The 21100-nt window shown below is 49.8% G+C and overlaps 1 protein-coding gene across 2 annotated transcripts in view; it reads left to right on the top strand.

Moving 5' to 3' along the window:
* Positions 1-14093: 14093 nt before the first annotated feature.
* Positions 14094-21100, top strand: part of ONECUT2 (one cut homeobox 2) — a 43661-nt gene continuing 36654 nt past the window's right edge. The window contains exons 1-2 of one of the 2 annotated variants that reach the window (XM_077974759.1): positions 14094-15679; positions 17859-19978. In XM_077974759.1, coding sequence (XP_077830885.1) covers positions 14449-15679; positions 17859-17914 — 1287 coding nt within the window. In that variant the 5' untranslated portion in view covers positions 14094-14448 and the 3' untranslated portion in view covers positions 17915-19978. Of the gene's footprint in view, positions 15680-17858; positions 19979-21100 lie in introns of those variants that run through there. The other variant, XM_015122065.3, reaches the window with a different exon arrangement.

The raw sequence follows: 21100 nt of genomic DNA, 5'->3' as shown, positions 1-21100 counted from the left end.
TGAAATCAGTATGCTATAGAGATGTCTGCACTCCCATGCTCACTGCAGCACTATTCACAGATAGCTAAGATATGTAAACAACATAAGTGTTCATCAATGGATGAATGGATTTTAAAATGCATTATACATATGAAATGCAATATTATTCCCCTATTTCAAAAAAATAGGAAATCCTGTCACTTGAGACAACATTGGTGAACCTAGAGGATAATATATTAAATGAAATAAGCCAGGCACAGAGGGACAAATACTATATAATCTCCTTCATCTGTGGAAACTAAAAAAGTTGAACTCATAAGTATTATTCTTTTTAATGTTTTAATTATTCTTTTTAATGTTCAATTCAGCAAATCCTGGGATTCAACCAAAGAGATCATCTATTTCAACCTGCCGCCTAATTCAGCTGATTCCTACTAATAGCATCCTAGCCAGGTAGTCAGTTAGCCTTTGCTAAACAGTCATATGAGTGAAGAATTCACTCCTTCATGGGGCAAGCTGCTGTCCTCTAAAACAACTTTAATCATTGGAATCAAAATCAGCCCCTCTGTCACTTTTACCCTTTGGTCCTAACTCTCACTTAGAACAGGAAAAACTACCCCCTCTGCCACGTGACAGCTATGCAAATATTTGAAGTGGCAGCCATGCACCACATTATTGGCCTCTTCTCTAGGCTAAACATTTGCTCTAACTCTTCCACGTAAAGCATGGTTTCCTCTTCCCTCACATCCTAACGACCCATGTAAGCGTTAGTTTATTGATATCTATATTAAAATTAGGTACCTAGAGTTAGATTCATCTCCAGCCGAGAAGACAGGGAATTTGCTACCTTTCTAGCAAGTTGTATACCATATTTCTAGTAATGCAGCCTAAAAATGCATTATCTTTTTTTTCATGCTGCATAATACTGTTGAGTCATTTGCATTTATAGTAGATAAATGCTTCCATCTTTCTCACATGCATTCTTGTCACAATCCAGGAACCTCCCTTGATTTCTATTTTTTAGCTTAAATAAAGGGCTTTATATTGGTCCTTGTTAAATTACATGATGTTGGTTGTAATTCTAACATGCATATTCCATTTTGAATCTTGATTTTGTCTTTCAATATGTTAGCTATGGTTAAAATATTCTCTCTGTCATCTAAAAATCTGATGAGCATCCGTCTAACCTTCAGTAAAGACTTTGCTAAAAATATTGGACAAGATAGGGATCAAGAGCATCACAGCGTTCGACTAGAGACTTTCCCCCAGGATGGTATCCTCAAGTGCTTACTACCTAAAGAGCCAATAATCCACATAGATCAATAGCAGTACCAAGCTTTAGATACCATGTACCAAATGAAGAAGCAAAAACAAACCATAGACATAAAAAAAAAAAAGAAAAAAAAATCCCACCACCATCAGAAAAGCTTCCATACTTTAGTAATTAATTTCAAACACAACTCTGGCTACAATAGGGTATTTAAAAAGATGTCTTCCCTTTCTCAAAGAATTAAAAACAAAACAGCCATATGATACAGCAATCCCACTACTGGGTATATATCCAAAAGAAATGAAATCAGTATGTTGAAGAGATATCTGTATTCCCATGTTCATTGCAGCATTATTCACAATAGCTACACATGAAATCAACCTAAGTGTCCATCAACAGATAAATGGATAAAGAAAATGTGTTGTGTGTGTATATATATACACACAGTGGAATACTATTCAGCCTTTAAAAAAGAGGAAATCCTTTCATTTGCAACAACATGGATGAACCTTCAGAATATTATATTAAGTGAAATAAGCATAGAAAGACAAATGCCGCCTGATCTCACTTACATGTGAAATCTAAAAAAGTCAAACTCATAGAAGCAGAGAGTAGAATGATGGTTACCAGGGGCTGGGAAGTGGGAGTGGGGGAAGGGAGACATTGGTCAAAGGATACAAAATTTTAGTTAGACAGGAGGAACAAGTTATAGTGATCTACTATACAACATGGTAACTCCAGTTAATAACAATGTACATATTGTATACTTGAAAATCACTAAGAGAGATTTTTTTAATATTCTTGACATAAAAAAAAAAAATATGTAAGGTGGTACAAATGATAATTAGCTCAATTTAGCCATTCCACAATATAGACAAATTTCAAAACATCATGTTGTAAACCACAAACGTATAAAATTTTTGTCAGTTAAAAATATGAGAAAAAATTATTTCCTTCCTGAAATGTGTGTATATACACACATACATATACTGTGCATATATATATTACATGTATAACATGTATATACAAGATATATAACATAACATCTATATACACACACACACACACTAGGATCACAACACCAAATGAATTTCCTACTATGGGTCTCACCCAGAAAGTTTACAAACACAGTATTAAAGTATGAGTGGGATTTGAAGTAGCACAGAGGAGAGGAGAAGCCAAGGAAAAATCTTACCCCATTAAGGATGAATAAATTCCTATAAAATGTAACTCCCTCACTGACCACTGTACTCACCCCACCCCAACTACCCACCACTGTAAGCCACCCCAATATGCAGAAATCAATATTTTAAGTATATATATTTTTAAATGATTGTTTGGTATTCCAAGGTATTTCTCACTTTTAAAATTGGTCATATGAGGGCTCAGTTACAAAGCAAGTAACTATGGTTTAATATGCGTTCATTTGATGGACACCCAGTTTTTAAAAAAAAACACCAAGAATACAAATACAAAATATTCAGGGTTTCTGCTGTTTGCTTATATTGTGTAACAAAACTAATGTTAAACATGACCCTCGAAACTGTCCTGGCATCCTTCAGTCAGATACTATGATAAGTAATATGAGCCCATAGTAAATTTCACTATAGTTCCACTTGGAAGAAACAAGGTCTAAACAAGGATTTTACCCCATCAAATACTTTTTCCTAACTTCTTGGATGGGAATAACATAAAATCTCTTCAGAAGAAATACCCACTCAAAAATCTATAGTAAATTTTAAAAAGTCACATAACTCTGAAGCAATTCTGGCTCAGTGATCACTTTAAATTATGACTGTTTCTGTTCCTCTCTCTGTCCTCAGTTTCTTTTGCCTTTCTTGGTCCGAAAATACAGAGAGGAACCAAAAACTCAGTACATAATTTGAAACTAAAAGCAACAAACCCATTCACTGAAGTATAATAGGTCATTTGGAAATAAAATTCATTTTTTAAAAAGAGAATCCTTGTTTGGAATCCATTTTTGGAATATGAAGTCAATCATTATACCTTTATCCCATCAGAAATAGCTTTTTAAGGCTATAACCCCCAAAACTATCTGGATTAAGAATTAAAATATCTAAAGAGCCCATAGGAAATTAACCCAATCATCATAAAAATCCCATTTTAATAAAAGGGGAACCATATCAAATCAGACTTTACATGTGGAAGGGACCTTGAAGAGCATCTACAGAAGCAAATGCAGGCTCTCGGTCACACAGCTAGACAATAATAAGATTGGGACCAGAATGCAGGCCCCGCCTCTTGATCCAGGACTTGTTTCCACTGCATCCTTGACCTTGAGAGGGTGATGGAATAGACCTAATTCCTCCTAAACCGTCATTTATAACTTCCTCTGACCAACATCCAACCATGTCAAAGAGAACAAGAAAAAACAAAAAAACAAAACAAAACAAAAAACAGGTGGAAACTTAGTCCATTACTTTGAGATGGGATCTGAATATTTTTTCTCTTTATATAGAAAATGGAGTTATCATCACCACCTCACTAAAATGTAAGGTTCATGAGAACAGGGACCATATCTAACTTACTCATGGTTCTCTTGTGAGCACTTATGTGGTGACATATTTTTGGGTGCTTTTTATTTATTTGTTTTTGTTTTTACTGCCCACTATTCAAACACTCTATTTTGAGGTGACTCCCTAAAGTGTGCAATACAGGTGAAATGCAGTGCCCCCTTCTCAGTCCCTGGCGGCTAGGACTCTTGTATATGCTCTAGGAGAGGTCACACCCTAATTGGCTCTTATAGAAGTGACACAAAAACATAGGACAGTGTGGAAGTTACTCTTAGCTGCGGCAGCAGCAGCAGAGACAAGTGGGTCAGCAGAGGCTCCCTAACCAGTCTCCTGCAGGGCATGATCTTTGCTTTGTTCCTATTCCTAGTCTCCCTTGGAACTAGGAATTGGTTCCTGCTTGACTCTCCTGCCTTCCTATCACTTCTGTGAATTATTTGGTTTCTTTCTCAGACGTTCTTTCCTACTTGTTTGTCTAAGGCAGCTTCTGTTGCTTGCAACCAAAAATTCGAATAGGCACATAGTAAGCACTCAAATAAGTCTTAAATGAACATAAAATTAATGAATCATTATCATAATTTTTGTAGAACACTTCACAATTTCCAAGCACTCTCTCATATCCTAATTACTGCACCTGGTTACTGTCTCATTTGTCTTCCAGTTAAGTTATTAATATTTAACAAGGGCAAATCCTTCTTGATGCAAGAGTCAAGTTAAAGAAAATTTTAAAAATCTAAACCAGGCTTAGACATGATTTTTCCAAAGTATGCTATGCAATCTCATGGTATTAGGTACCACTATGAATGGTATCATTTAAGGAAAAAGGAAGCCTAAAAAATGAAATTTAGAATACAAGCTGGGGAGTAAGAACTGGAAAGTATAGGGCATGAAATAAAATTTAAAACTTTTTGAAGGAGGCTGGGTGCGGTAGCTCATGCCTGTAATCCCAGCACTTTGGGAGGCCAAGGTGGGTGGATCACCTGAGGTCAGGAGTTCGAGACCAGCCTGGCCAAGATGCTGAAACTCCCATCTCTACTAAAAATACAAAAAGTTAGCCAGGCATGGTGGTGCGTGCCTGTAATCTCAGCTACTCAGGAGGCTAAGGTACGGGAGGCAGAAGTTGCAGTGAGCCAAGATTGCACCACTGCACTCCAGCCTGGGCAACAGAGTGAGACTCTGTCTCAAAAAAAAAAAAAAAGCTTTTTGAAGGAAATTTGATATGCAAATAGTTGCACAGAAGAGATCTAGAAATGGTAACTGAAACTTCAAATATGAGCTGGCATTCGCCAGATGCAATAGCGTCAAAGAGCTCTAGAAAAGAGCACTGAAACTTCAGATAGGAGGTTCACCCACCACTCATCAGGTGCAGTGGGTGTAGAAATGGTTCGGTGTGGAGGTCTAGAAATGAGCACTGAAACTTTAGATAGCAGCTGGCATTCACCAGGTACAGTGGAGGCAGAAGCGGTTCAGACACTAAAGGAGAAACAACATCTACAAAGGCAAAAACTATGTCCTTTCAAAACACAAAGAATTTTTGCTTTAATCATATAGCTCTAACCAAGGTGGGGAGGGTTGTGAATTCTTAAAAATGTCTCCACTTACCCCACCTCACTTCACTAGAAATTGAAGTCAACCATAACCCACACCCTTCTCCAAGAATTAAATGGGAAATTTTATAATTACAAATGGTATTTCAAAACTTGATGTTTCAGAATTCCATTAATAATTCCACTACCTTGTTATCAAATTATGTTGATAAAGTAAAGAATTTGACACAGTGCATCCTATTTGGTCTCTGTCAACACGAAGTCCCCACACCAGGTTTCCCCAGTCTGATAGTTGGAAAACCGTTACAAAATCCATTAGTCCATCTCAGTAAGGGAGACAGGAAAGGCCATTTTGCGTGCAGTGACCTATCCTAAGCCCCATGGATTATGAAGCAGGAGATGTAGTGGCGAGGCTCCCTTTTTACTCTTTGTATCTGATCTCCAAGGAGTCAGTGCTCAACTCTTTCCAGGATAAAGTCTGAAGAACACATTTCACCAACAAAAAAGATAGTAAATACTTGACTCGTTTCAGAGAGAGAAAAATATGAAACACTGAGGATGAAGCGTTTAAATCTTTCATGTTTTTGGACAACACAGTCTATATGTTTCCTGCATAATTTATGATTTCTTTAAACTATAGTATTAAAAATAATTTCAAATTGTAATGAAAAGTCATTTGGCTTTAAAACCACCCAGGAAGAGGATATCAAATGCATATACTAAAAGACTACGATGCGGCTTCCAGTGCTTTTCTGATATAGATCATAATAATTTAAAAAGGCTTTTGTCAGGCTGTCTGAATACATCAAATACTTCCTCATTTCTGTGTCTACTGTGAGACTCTAACTATAGTGGCTTCTCTAGCAGGTATTCTCCGCGCAACTGTGCCAAATCGCTCTGAGGACACGCAGATTCTCCTTCTCAAAACAGACATTCCGGACTGGGTCCTAGAACAGGGAGAGGGGCGTTGACCCCCCACTGCCCTCTGGTTCTCCGCGCACCAGGACTTGTTGCTCCGGCGGGAACTCGCGCGGATCCACCGGCTCGGCACATCCTGCCTACAAGGAGGGCGGTGTGTGCTGGGAGCTGGGCCCCGGGCCGAGTAGTCCGTGCCGCAGCGGAGAGCTCCGGCCAGCGCGGCCTCACCAGCAGCTGACCTTCGCCCGGCCCGGCCCGGCCTGGAGCCCGGCCGCGGCCTCCCTAGGCCTCTCTAGACCGGGCGCCGGTTCAGCGAGGACCGGAAGCGCCTGCCGCCCTCCCTTCCGCCTCCAGGCCGCGGGCGCCAGGCCGGGAGCGGGCTGGGGATGCCCTGGGAGTGCGCCGGGGGCCGCCCTCTTCCCCGCAAGCCCGGAGGGGGCGTCCCTCCTGCCCCCACCTCGTCTTCAGTTCCCCAAGTGCTTCCGCCGCCGCGTGGGTAGGAGAACAGACCCGAGCCGGGAGCCAGGCCTGCGGCCCCTCGAGCACCAGCCACGTCTGGCCCGCCGGGCCTAGCGCGGAGAGAGGCCCTGGGGCTTGGCGGCCGGGGCCGGGAGAGGTCGCGCGGCCGAGGACACTCGAGGGCCCAGGCTGCCTCCCCGCCCTTTCCCGCCCCTCCCCTCGGCCCTGGAATCAATAGTGGCCGCTGACTTTTCACGACAATTGCAGCTGTCTAATTCATCAGCGAATAATTAAATCAGAGGCCGCCGGGCCTGCCTGGAGTTGGAGACGAGGGGTCGCTCCTCTCAGATCCTCTCAAATTGGGGAGCCAGTGGGCAGCGCGGAGGGCGGACAGGCCTCGCCCTGCGCGGAGGCTGCGAGAGTCGCCTGGGCCCGGCACCATTCCGAGTGTAGGGGGAAGTAAGCCCCCAAGTGTGGGGAGCAAAAGGGAGTACGAGGGCACAGGCGGGGGCCCAGCCGAGGCTGGACTCCCTGGTCAGCCGGGCTCTCCTGACCGGTGCGTGGTCCGGGTGCCCGGCGTGGAGCTGCGGCCGTGGGGCCCGCAGACACCCTCCTCGCGCAGACTTCGCGAAGGGCGCGGAACTCCACCCTCGCGAGGCGCTTTGCCTTTGAGGAAGATGGAGACGAATCGGGAGAAGCGCCTAGAAACCGCATTGATTTAGACATCAATCCTGGCCGGCTCCCTCTGCCTCCTGAGCTGCGGGGCCGCGCCGCCGGGTCCCCAGAAGCGGGCCTAGGGGCCGCCGGGCTCCGCCGAGCCGGCGAAGGTAGCGGCCTGCGCCGCCACCCCGCGCCCGCAGTCTCGACGCCGCCGCCGCCACGCCAACAACGATTCCTCGAGGCCAACAGGTTACTCACAGTCCTCCGAGTCTGCAGCGCCGTCCGCGTCGCTCTCCCAACCCGGTCGGCGGGACGCCCTCTGAGCTGGTGCTCTCTCGAGGCCGCCGAGCCCACTGAGCCCGGCCGGGGCGCTGGTTCGTGTGAGCCGCGGGGAGCGGGTCCCGCTTCTCCAACGACCACGGCCCCGGCGGCTGCGAAACGGCCACCTCCGACCCTTGAGTCCGCCAGAGTCGCTTTCCGTTCCACGTTTGCAAGCAAAACATTCGTAATAATGACATCGAGGCACTTTTCCAAACTAAAATGATCCTAAAATAATCTGAATGTACTCTGTTACTTTTGATCGTGTTACCCCAAAAGGTCAGCTCAGATTCACTTGGTTCTTTAATTTCTTTGGGAGATGATACTCGAGGAATCTGAAAAAATATACGATTTTTAAAAACGATCTGATTCGCATACCTATTTCAACCTCTCGGTTGGCTTTGTTAGTTTCCAAATAGAAATATCACCTTTTGAAATCGGAGATATTTCTCAGGTTTAAAATCTAGTCAAGTCTTTTTTTTTTAATACTCCGTATGAATTTTTTTTCATGGTAGCTAGACAATTGAAATTATACACAAAGATTTTTTAACTCTTGGGTTTTCATTGGAAGGGGAAGTAATCGTTTTTGTACTAATGCCTAAACAATACTGAATCTTCAATCAAAAATTATTCCCAGAGCAAATAAATGATAGTTTTAAGAGGGCAATAAATAAAAGCAACACCCGTGCTTTTTGTCTCAGGGCAACTTGAAGACAGCTCCACTTTCAGGGAGTTAAATTTGTCCTTTTTACAATCAACTGCAACTTTTGCCTTCCTTTGGAAAGGACAACAAAAAGATTTCACGCACAACTTGACCGGAACAAAAGGACATCATGCCAGTTTTTCTTTTGTGGGATGACAACTGGAGGAAAGGAAAAGTTTATTTTAACCATACTTGAGTCATACTTTTGGAACGCTCCTTTAAAAAGAAAATGTGATGGCAGATCTCACAACTTAAAAATCGAAGCTATGGGGCTTTGGGGCAGAAGGGACAAATAGCGGGAACAAAACTGAAAGTCGGTGAGGAGAAATTTTGTCTTCGTTCTCAAACTATGTTGCCTATTTAAAATGCAACTTTCTTCTAGAGCAAAATCCCCGTTCCCCCAAGAGCTGTGCTCCCCCCCCCGCCTCCGCAAAAAGAAGCCCTTGGGTATTTGCAGGTTCGAATCCTCAACCTTCCCTCCTTTGAATTTCATCTTCCCAAAAGAGTAGAATTATTTCTCCCACCAGCTTCTGCAGCGTTAGCAGCCGAAAAATCGGGTGGGTGGGGCGTTGCAGAAAGGGTCTGCAGTTGGCCCCGAATTCGGAGGAAGGAAAGTCCCTGGAAGGGACTGCAGTTCCAGCCCCCGGTCCTGCCACCCACTTCCACCCAAACTGCTCACGGGAGGCGGCTGTGGAAACCCAGAAAGGGCAGGGAGCCGAAGAAGCAAAGAAATGTATGTGTGTGTGCGCGCGCGCGCGTGTGTATGTGTGTGTGTGTCGGGGAAGTAAGCGGTTCCCGAAGACACAAAACTTCAACAGTCCCCTATCTATATGGGTAGAGGAGGGCGATCAAGGTCGGCCGCCCTGGTGTTCTTTAAAACTAGACAGGTGGACGCGCTAGCAGCTTAGCTAGGCAGAGCTGGGATTCCAGTTTCCCCTGCAGACTGACACTCCCTGGAGCAGGTGCCAAAGCTCTTTGGGGTGGGGTCTCCTCCCCTTTCCCCTCCCTCAAGCCTGCCCACTCCCGGTGTCTGGACTACGGAGGAAATTGTGGTTTGCTTCCCGCGGCCCTACTCCCCACCTTCTAATCCAGGTGCTGGGCTTGGGGCTCCGAGAGAACCTTCCCACAGCAGGCAGGGCTCCTGTAGCTTCTTTTTCCTTTCCCTAAGAGGCCGGATGAGGGTGAGAACAAGACTGACAACCCCACATCTGTCCCTGCCCCCACGCAAAGTATCTTTTGTCAACCAAAAAGTTAAGGGTAGTCCCCTGCCAGCTCTGCTAACCTGGCGTTTTGAATTTTAACAAGATTAACGGAGAAGCAGGAGACAAAAAAGGACGCCTTTGGCCTCACCACCTAGAAAAACAAACAAAAAACTTCCCAAGATCCAACTGCAAATTTGAAAAGTGACGGTGAATTTCTGAGCTGAGAGGCCAAAGAGAGTTAGTGGGGCCGGGCTTCGCTTTTAGTTTTATTCTCCCTAGGCTCAACCAGCCCGAGCTTTCAGACAGAAGAAAACTGAAGCTAATGAAGATCTCAAACACAGCCACAATTCCGAGGGCCCCTTTTCCGCCACAAGCACCCACTGTCCCATCTGCACGTGTAATCACAGACACTTGCCGTGTCTTCATCACCAGGGGATCCCAGGAAAGGGGAGAAAATTCTCTGTCGTGAAAAGGAACCTTGAGTTATCACTACTATTATTTGTGTATAGCGACCTAAGAGTTTCCTTGTCCTCTTCAAATTCCCCTACAATATTGAAACAGCATTTGTTGTCCCATTCTTACAAATGCTTGAGGCCTTTCTGGAAAACCATTACCATTCAATGGCTAGAAAATTGCTCTCCTTCCTTTAAAAAAAAAAAAAAAAAAGGCAGGCGCAGAAGCAGCTACAACAGACAACAAAAACTTTCTCCTGCATAATCCTCGCCCTCAGAATGACAAAGAAATGATATTGACTTACCCCCGAACGGATGATGTGTTTGATAAGGGGGGGGGGACCTTGTTTTTTTTTTTTGTTTTTTTTTTTTTTTTTTTTTTTTTTTGAAGATTTCTGTTGAGGAGCTGCACAGACAGCTGCAATTCATGGGCGACGCTGATTGCCAGAAACGCTATGGATTGGCATGGGGTCTGCAGCTCACAGATCCCTGATCAATACCCCTACACTCACACGCCAGATGGTTTGGGGAGGGGCAAAAATAAAATAGTCCAAATCAACCCACCATTATGTTTTTGTGTGTGTGTATTGCTCTGATAAACCTAGTTGTAGCATAAATGTGTTCTACCCTGACACAAAACCTGACAAGATTTCAAGCATTGGGGTAGAAATTAGCAGCCCTCCTCTACCCTAGATTTGGGTCGTGGTTACTGTTTTATACTAAAAACAAAGCTATTGGGCCCCTTATGCAGATTGGGTTTACTTGTAGTCTGTTTATCTTTTTCCGTGAATAATTTATAAAGTCTCTCTTTTAATTGAATGTTCACCTCTCTGTGTGTCTCTCTGTACCTAAAAACAATTTTAATATGGAAAACACATATGAAAAACTCCGATAGTAAATATTTTTATTTTCCTGCAATTGCTAACTCAAGTTCAGAATATTTTTTTTTCTTTTACAGTGCAATAGCCTACAATAGCCTTGTTGTCGAAGCTGCATTTTATTTTCATGCTTCTTTTGACCCATTTAAGTTTCTGATCTTCAAGAAAATTGGACCTGTGAATGTGGCATGCTAAGTAAAATCCAGGTCCTGATATAATGCTTGGTATAACTGTTTGTCCAGATTCTAATAGCCATGAACTAGCACTTATCATACCACATTTCTATACAGTGTGTTTGGAAATCAAATGCTGGTGGGGAGGGGGGAGAAGAGGAGTGTGACTTCAAATTAAAAGACAAAATTCCAAGTTGCAGAACTTCTGAAGGTTAAAGTATGGATGCTAAACAAGGGGCAGTTAGAAAGCAACTTTCCCTTATATTTTCTTAAAGAACTATAGAGAAAGAAACATCAAAAATATTTCAAAAAATACTTACAATTGTATTAGTATTGATACTCCAAAAATTGTCTTGAAGTAGAAAATAAATATTGTTCTTTTTTAGAAAGAAAGAGAAAAGGGCATCCAAACCTAATTCAGTAAAAATTAGGGTGCTCACTAAACAAGCACATCCATTTTCCTTTTAAATGGATTTTGGGTTGAAACATAAAACCTCAAACCACCATTAGAAAAACAACGTGAAAAATCTGCCTTAATTCTAGCCCAATGAAATTATACACAAAGAAGCCAATACGATTTCATGATTTCCCTGAGATCGCCAATATTGATCGAGGGAAGGCGGAGGGATGGTGGGAGTGAGGGAGGAGGGAGGGAGGAAGGAAGGAAGCGAGGCAGAGAGAAAATGCAACTCACCTTTCTGCTCCCAGGCACACCGAAATATAATTCCCAAGAGCAGGTTTATCTTGGTGTCCTGGCAAATAAGTTTAACATTTTGAAAATTTATTTAAATGGCAATTTATATATGTAGGTTTCTGTATGGAGGAAGCATCAGCTTAGGGTAACTGGCCACTCCTTGAGCCTGAAGCCAGCGTAACAGCAGAGGCTACCTTAGCGCTGGGGCATATCAGACCCACTACTTCCCAGTTCTGCTTCTCTCCTGCTTCTCTCCCTGTGCACTCGTGGACCAAGAGCAGGTTGCACTCTCGTGAACTTTTGTTCGACTCAGTATTATATTTCAAACATTAACTAATTCAAATCATCCCAAGTGTCCAGCTGCCATATATAATAAGGTAGGGAGTGCGAAGAGAGACAGTAGGAGGGGTTGAGGAGGAGAGGAAAAACAGACAAACCAAAACCTGAGTTATTTTACCTGTCTCCTGTTGTGACACTAGAAATGTGAGCAACCAGAAAAGTATGTCTGGCAAACCAGGGGATCTGCCGCTTTCTTACTCAGGCTTTGATAACACAGAGAAGACGCTATTTGAAAGAATAATTGGCAGCGTATTGGCCAGAGCTCAATAAAGTTGATCTATGAATAACGTCACTGTAAATTCATGTGACAGGGTGGGGGTGGGGGTGTTGCTCTGAAGCTGGAAGAAAGAGGAGGGTGGCAGAAAAGGTCACTGAGGCTAAGAACTGTTTTCCAAATGAATGAAATCTTTCTCTAGCACCAAGAAGGGACATACAGTATTCCGAGCTGTGCCCTTGTTTTCTTATCAAGTTTTCTCTAACAGCTGGAAGTGGTTCAAGGGGGCTGTCTTAAGGAGACCCCCTGCTCTTCTTTTGACAGCTGATCAAAAGAAAATAGGTCACGCTTCTCAAACTTATGTCCACCCTGTCCTTAATTACTGTCTCTTTAAACAAAGGCAACATCTGCGCAACCTCAGCTAGCTTGAATCTTCGGAGGCAAACAGAGCGCAACCTGCTTTGGAAGAATCTGTTACTTTTAAGGCTTTATGCCGGGGGATTGGCCTCTCTGTCTTCAACCACCCCTCCACCCCCACTCGGGCTGCAGAAATCTCCAACTCCTCTGTCCCCCAGTTCCACTCCCACCTCCAGACCTGGGGTAGCTAAACAACGGAAATTCTAGGAAGACGTTGGTGCACTTTTTAAAGCCTTGGCTTGCGAGTGTGCTCGGGCTGGCCGGTTGCTGGCCTTTCCAGAAACAAGGTTTGAATATGCAGATGTCAGCCAGGACTCCTTTTCGGCTGCCCACCGCCGTTCCTCTCTCGGGATTCGAGAGAAGCGGGTGTGTGTGTGTATGTGTGTGTGTGTAGTGTGTATTAGGAGAAAGGTCCGCGGGTGCCGTCCCAGCTGGTTTGCTTACTCTCTGCCCCCGGGAGAAGTTTGCTCACTACGGACACCAGCGACCCTCCTCACCTCCACCCCCCTAGTTCTACACTCTCCCCACTTCTTTCCAAGTCGCTGATGCAGAAAGCACTTGGTCACCTTGAAACGGCAGCTCCCGGAATTCTAGTTTTGTTTTGCAATCTAGCAGGGCTCTTCGGAAGCCTCATAACTGAGATTTATGGGCTCACCGGGTAATTAAATGATGTTATTGTGTTACCTTTGCATGCGTTACGGCTGCCCGCGCCGCCCGTGGGCCGCCGGCCGGTCGCAGCTCGCTGGCGGCGAGGGCGCTACAGTTCCTCTGGCCGCATAGATTATGCACTCCCCGGCCTCGGGAATTTACCGTGCATTAGAATACATTAGCGCCTGCACTTTAAAAGGCTAAACTAGTGGCTCCCAGCTAGGGACTCTCGGGAAGTGGCTTGTTAGCGACGAGTGTTCGTCTACACTGGCACATAGCGGAGTCTTTTGCTCCCGGCTTACTCGCCTCCAGGGAAGCTTTGGGGTGAGGCGAAGGCGACTGAAGCAATGCCCCTTCCCCCAGATCGCAGCTGCCCAGGGGGAACACAGCGCGGCATCTTTCACCGAATCTCTCTCGCTCGCACTCCAGCCTCCCTCTCTCCAGCGACCCCCCCTTCCCCTCCCTCCCTCTCCTTGACGTTTGATTCCAGTAGCAAAGGAGGAAAAAAGGCACCGAGCCGTCAGCCAAACCTGAAAAGCGCCGCCCCGCCCCCTTCACAGCCATTGGTAGCTTCCCGTAGAAGGCCCGCCTCCGGGGGTAGATGCGGCCTTGGAGTGGCTGCGCGTGGCGCCCGTCGGGCGTGGCCCCGCCCCAGGTCCGGGAGGGTAGGTTGGCTGCCCCGGCGAGCGGCAGAGCCCTTCTGGACAGCTCCCGCTCACCCAAACAGAAGACGTCGGCGCCGGAGCGGGCTCGGACATGGCGAGGCTGCGCACCGGCCCAAGCAGCGGGGCCCGGTGATCCCTCCCTCCCTCCCCGTCCCCTCCCCTCTCCCGCACACACGCCCCGTCCGCCCCCACCCCGCCCCCACCCCGGGCGAGCCCGCCCGCAGCCCCGGGGCGCACACCCGCACGCGCGCTCCACTCCACTCACTCCCGCACTCCCGCGCCCCCCGCCCCGACTCCCGCGGCCGAGCCCCGCCACGCGCGCCTTGCCCGCCCGCCGGCCGCCCCCGCCGCCCCTGCAGCCCCAGGGCCCCGATGGACTGAATGAAGGCTGCCTACACCGCTTATCGATGCCTCACCAAAGACCTAGAAGGCTGCGCCATGAACCCGGAGCTGACAATGGAAAGTCTGGGCACTTTGCACGGGCCGGCCGGCGGCGGCAGTGGCGGGGGCGGCGGCGGGGGCGGCGGGGGCGGCGGCGGGGGCCCGGGCCATGAGCAGGAGCTGCTGGCCAGCCCCAGCCCCCACCACGCGGGCCGCGGCGCCGCTGGCTCGCTGCGGGGCCCTCAGCCGCCTCCGACCGCGCACCAGGAGCTGGGCACGGCGGCAGCGGCGGCAGCGGCGGCGTCGCGCTCGGCCATGGTCACCAGCATGGCCTCGATCCTGGACGGCGGCGACTACCGGCCCGAGCTCTCCATTCCGCTGCACCACGCCATGAGCATGTCCTGCGACTCGTCTCCGCCTGGCATGGGCATGAGCAACACCTACACCACGCTGACGCCGCTTCAGCCGCTGCCACCCATCTCCACCGTGTCTGACAAGTTCCACCACCCGCACCCGCACCACCATCCGCACCACCACCACCACCACCACCACCACCAGCGCCTGTCCGGCAACGTCAGCGGCAGCTTCACCCTCATGCGCGACGAGCGCGGGCTCCCGGCCATGAACAACCTCTACAGCCCCTACAAGGAGATGCCCGGCATGAGCCAGAGCCTGTCCCCGCTGGCCGCCACGCCGCTGGGCAACGGGCTAGGCGGCCTCCACAATGCGCAGCAGAGTCTGCCCAACTACGGTCCGCCGGGCCATGACAAAATGCTCAGCCCCAACTTCGACGCGCACCACACTGCCATGCTGACCCGCGGTGAGCAACACCTGTCCCGCGGCCTGGGCACCCCTCCTGCGGCCATGATGTCGCACCTCAACGGTCTGCACCACCCGGGCCACACTCAGTCTCACGGGCCGGTGCTGGCCCCCAGTCGCGAGCGGCCACCCTCGTCCTCATCGGGCTCGCAGGTGGCCACGTCGGGCCAGCTGGAGGAGATCAACACCAAAGAGGTGGCCCAGCGCATCACCGCGGAGCTGAAGCGCTACAGTATCCCCCAGGCGATCTTCGCGCAGAGGGTGCTGTGCCGGTCTCAGGGGACTCTCTCCGACCTGCTCCGGAATCCAAAACCGTGGAGTAAACTCAAATCTGGCAGGGAGACCTTCCGCAGGATGTGGAAGTGGCTTCAGGAACCCGAGTTCCAGCGCATGTCCGCCTTACGCCTGGCAGGTAAGGCCGGGGCTAACCAGGGGCCAGGCTGCTAGGAAGAGGGCTCCTGGTCCGGTGCTTGTGGCCCAGGTCTGCGCCCCGAATCACTTATCTTGATTCTTTCCTTCTCTTTCCTATACACTTCCTCTTTCTTCTCGTTTTTAATTTCTTCTTCCATTTTCTCTTTCTCTTCTGCTCTTCCCCTACTTTCTCTTCTCCCTTTTCTTTTTCTTTCTTACTCTCTCCTTGTCCCTGAGCTTTCATTGACCGAGCCCGCCCCCGTTATATTCGCCCTCCTCTCAATGTGCCAACCTTTGCCCTCTGTCCGATCTTCCCAGGTACTGGAAGGCGGGATGGGCGTGTGCGTTTTCCTCTAGGAGGCCTGTCTTTCCAAGACTCACAAAAACCGGAACCTGCCCTTATTCAAAACCCTGTGCACTTTAAGTCTTTTTCAGACAACGCATTTCAATTTTCCGGGCTGGCTAGTCTCCCTGTGCAGAGGCAGTTGAGAGGCTTTGCTCTGCAGAGGCAAGAGAGCTCTCTACTCTCCCACCCACCATATAGGCAAACTTATTTGGTCATTGGCCAAAGGCACAGCCTTGCCCGCGCGGGGAACCGGCGGCCAGGATACAACAGCGCTCCTGGAGACCATCTCTGGCCTTGGCGTTGGGGCAGGGACACTCTGACCGGGCTTGAGGGGCTCGGGCCAGCTCCAATGTCACTACCTACAGCGAGGGCAGGGTGTAAGGTTGAGACGGTCACATTCACCGCTTTGGGAGGACATGGGAGAAGAGACTGAGGTGGAAAGCGCTTTGCCTTGCTCACCGGCCGCCCTTGCCCCGGTCCCAGCGTTTGCTGGGATTTGCCGGGGCTACGGGAGGCACTGGGCGCTCGCGGGAAGAGGTGCCGAGAAATTAAAAATTCAGATTAGTTAATGCATCCCGACCACGGGCTCCAGGCTCCGCCTTTGCATTAAGCGGGTGCTGATTGTGCGCGCCAGGCGACCGCGGGGAGGGCTGGCGGCCCGCGGGAGAGGACGGGGAGAGGCGCGGGTTACATTGTTCTGGAGCCGGCTCGGTTCTTTGTGCCTCCTCTAGCGGCCAAGCTGCGAGGTACAGCCCTCTATTGTTCTAGGAGCACAGAAACCTCCTGTGTGGGCGGCGGGTGCGCGAGCTGGAGGGAAAGATGCGGTAGTTACTGCGACTGGCACGCAGTTGCGCGCTTTTGTGCGCACGGACCCCGCGCCGTGTGCGTGGCGACTGCGCTACCTCTAGGAGCCAGCCACTGGCCCAGAGGGACAAAATGTCCAGACGCCCCTCACTGGGGAGGACACACTATACCCTATTACAGGCCAGGGTGGGCGGCTTCTCATGGACCGGGTGGAGGGGAGTATCTTTTAGGATTGGCGGGCAGTCTAGGGGAACAATTCGTGGTGGCGATGATTTGCATAGCGCCGATCTTGGGATGCGCGCGGTTTTGAGCCGACCTCGCACAGCTCCCTTCCGGAGCTGCGAGCTCAGGTTTCTACCCCGGATCCCCAGGGCTTTCCTCGCACCGCTGAGCCCAGCTTGTGGGGTGCACTCGACCGATGTCCGACAGGGCTGGGGAATGTGACAGGCAGCAGGTTCACCCCGGCTTGGGGAAGAGGCGTTTCCGCTTTGACAGCATTTTCCTTTGCCGGCTGCTGGTGGATTCCGATTCCCAGTCGGTAATCGCCCCGCAGTGTAGATCTAAGAAGGTAAAGAAAACCTGGTTTCCCTGCAAAGAGCCTCCCCCAAATTGGCGGACTCCGGATACTTTGAGTGGATTTAGAAATGTATGTAATCTTTCTCCTTTAGTTTATTTTTCATTCTCTCCTACAGTTTTCTCTGATTTGCTGTTGATTCGGGGCAAGATAAAGCAGCCAGTAGAGAGTAATAATAATAGCGGCGGGAAATAAACTGGAGGCTTACTGTTAGTTCTTAACATTGTAGTACCCCTTTGTCATAGATCCCCCCAAATGTCCCAGGCCCTTTCCAGTGGGTTTTAGCACCCGCCGGCTTCTTGGCACTGGGAACCAGAAGGATGGTCTTAGACGGGTACAGTTAAAGGCAGGATGACAGCTATTCTACTCCTGCTCATCTCAGAGCGCTGCCGCCCCCTCATGCCTGTCGCGCAAAGAACACAGCTTTTAAAAAACACGTGCCTTCTGCCCATATAGGTCTGAAAGTGATGTGGAAAGTAATGCTTCGCCTGTTAGCGAGTTTCAGCTTTTAAAATGACCCCAAGCATTGCCGAGACGAGAAAGCGTGGCATCCCGGGGGTCTTCAGCCCCACCCGCGCCCGTGGTGCAAGTCTCCAGGGGCAGGCCCGGGAGAGCACTGCCCACGCCGCTAGATTTTCCACAGAGAAGCGCTGAAACCGCCTTCGTGGGAGACAGAATGCCTCTTCCAGCGAGTGAAAAAGGCCTGCTGAGGACCCCGCTTTGCTGGAGCATTCAAATGTGTGTCTGTTTTATTACCCTGGGTTGAAAAGGGACAAGAGTTTTAGCCTTTTTATCTGGCCATTTTATCAGCAACTACAAGTGTGTTGAGTGGTTATTATTACATAGGAGGCTTTTCAGTTTGGGGTCAGTAGATCAGTCTCTTCAGACACTGAGGCAGAAGCTGGGACTGGTAAGTAGGTATTATGTGCTCGGAGTGCTAGGGGACAGGAGCAAATGGAGAAGAAAAGCGGAGCCTTTATCCGCCGGGAGTATCGATCGGAATCCCGCCGGGACGCCGCAGAGGGCCCTCGCCGTTGGGCCTCGGGGGTTTAACAAGCCCAGCGGCTCCGCAGGCGGCTCGGCCGGACTCCCGTGCCTGGAAGACACAGTCCCTGCCCCGCTACCGCCAAACCTGCCTCTTCTGTTTCTCTCTCATAGGTTATAGGTTCCCTTTCTCTCTCATTTTGGCCCCGTCCCCGGGTCCTGCCAAACGGCCAAGCAGGCTGGGGTTTAGGGGGCTCAGAATGAAGAGGTCTGATTTGACCAGCGCACCCTTAGGCGAGGTACTGCCGGTCACAACAGAGGGAGGTCCTTCCTCCCCAACCTGCCGGTGTAGTCACAGCCAAGGGTGGCACTTGAAAGGGGAGAAAACTTCGGAGAAACTCAGATTGCCCCAACATTAGATTTCAGAGAAATTGACTCCAAATGCCCGGATTCGTTCGGAAAGGGCGGCTAGGTGGCAAGTGGTTGCAACCCCGCCAGGTCGGGCCTTCGCAGAGGTTCCCCAAGACTAGCCCTTGCAGGGCGGTTTTCAGCAACCTGACAAGAGGCGGCCAGGACAAATTTCCGCGGGTTCGAGCACACACTGTCAGGCGTTGGGCCCCAGAGACCTCTAAACCAAGCACAAACAAGAAGGGAGTGAGAGAACCCAGGCGAGAACTTGAACGGGCGTCCCACTGAGGAAAAGCGAGGCCTCGGTGGCAGGCATGGTTTCTTCTGACGCCCGAAAATCGAGCGGAGCGCCCGACTACATTTCCTGCAGAGGTTTCCGCCTCCAGTGAGCCCGGATCCCCCAGCGGCCTGCCGGAGGCTGGTCTCCAGTCCCCGCCATAGTCCGACGCACGGCCTTCTCCTGGCAGCAAGCTCCCAGCGGCCAGTCTGAAGCCAATTCTGTTCAGGCGGCCGAGGGCCCTTAGCCAACCCACCATCATGTCGCCTGGGCCACCTGACGCCCGCAGCGGTGGGACACGGCCCGGGCAGTGCTCAGTGGCTCCTGCTAGGGGCACCGCGTGCGTGCTTGTCTTCCGCTGCGCCCGGGACGTCCTTGGGTGACACGGGCCGCTGGGCACCTCCCAAGCCGAGGAAAGCGGACCCCCTTCGCAGAGTTTCGCGCCCACCCCCTAACCTCCCACCTCGTCTGTGGCTGCTCGGGCTCCCGACTCAGCCCACCTCTCCTGGCGGTTTAGTTAGGGATCCGAGCTGGAGAGGCTGAACTCAACCCGCGCCAGTACGGAACAGACGATGTGTTTGCCTGCTAGCTGCTTGGATGAATAATTGAAAAGTTCGCTGCAGTCTCTGCTTCGTCAAGTCCCGGGTGCCGGGAGAACACCTTCCCAACACGCATCAGGGTGGGCGGGAGCGGGCAGAGGAGGCGGGACCCGAGGTAGGAGAGTGAACCCGAGCAGGAGAAGCAGCTGAGGCAACCAGGCGCCCTCGACGCGAGAGGCTGGGCATTTATTTTTATTCTAGGCTTTCCACTGTGTGGTTATGTCACTTTCTCAAACAAATGTGTATATGGAGGGAGATCGATGCTGATAATGTTTAGATGATTAAAAGAGCATTAATGCTGGCAACAATAACGTAAACGTGTGGACCCAGATTTCATTGATCTGGAACTTGATCCGGCGCGTTTCCAGTAAGCCCGACGGCGCGCTCTTCCCAGCAGAGCGCTCGCCAGCGCCACGGCCCCGCGGCTTTCCAGCGGAGCCGCTTCGCCAGCTCTCCGCTGGTTCTCCCGTGTGACCGCAGCTCCTCCCACGCGCGGCCCCAGCCCGTCTCTACTTCCCCGAGGTTTTCTCCTCCTCTCGCGGGGCTCCAGTCCCTCTCAACGCCCCCACCCCCACCCCGCCCCTGTGCGCACTCGCAGCTACTAGCGCTTCCGGCGGTCCCCCTGGGCGGCTGGTTCCGCGAAGCCAATGCGTGGAACGGTGCCCGAGGCTTCCTAACTATCCTGTGCTTGGCCGTTGCCACTGGGCCCTTGTTCCCAAGCCCAGGTTTGAAAATGACGTGGCTAAAGCTGCCTGCTAACGGCGGACCTTAGTCAGCCGCAGATCCCCTCCCATCCTCATCGGTTCTCGTACTAAAAAAGGCTCACGCGCAGACTTTTTACGCAGGTGCATTCGTTGGACAATTAAACGTGGCCCTAGTAACAAAAGCCTGAACTTCATCTCCCCCGAATAGCAGGCTGTGCGCTGGGCTGGTCGGGTCTAACTGGAAGAATCTTGTGTCCGACCTTGGCTGGTACAGGAAGTAAGAGAAGCAAACTGGGGAACCCCTGCCCCACCCCTTGCCAACCCCTGGACCTCCTGGGCCGAGGCCTGGGTCACTGGCCCATCGCGGGTGAGGAGGCGTCCTGTGGGACACCTGCATTGACTGGAAAAGAAACAACTTTAAAGGTCTTCCTTCCTGCTTGTGAGGGACACCACCACACCCTGCCAACCACTCCCCTGGCCAAATGGTGGCTTGTTTTTCCAGAAGGAGCACTAAGGTGAATTTTATGAAAAAAAAAAAAAATAAAAGAGCAGGGACCAAAGTAGGGATAGAATGAGAACTAATCGTTCTGGTTTTTTTGAAATTCTGAATCCCTCCTGTTGGAGAAGGCTGAGCTTTTCCAAGAGCGGATCTCGATCAGGAGGGAAAGCAGTGTTTTCCAGCCTTCTCCAAGAACAGTAATTAGTAAGAGGAAGGAAAGGAGAGAT

The sequence above is a fragment of the Macaca mulatta genome, chromosome 18, assembly GCF_049350105.2.
Source record: "Macaca mulatta isolate MMU2019108-1 chromosome 18, T2T-MMU8v2.0, whole genome shotgun sequence".
Classification (NCBI taxonomy): Eukaryota; Metazoa; Chordata; class Mammalia; order Primates; family Cercopithecidae; genus Macaca; species Macaca mulatta.
This window is presented reverse-complemented; position numbering and strand designations above follow the sequence as displayed.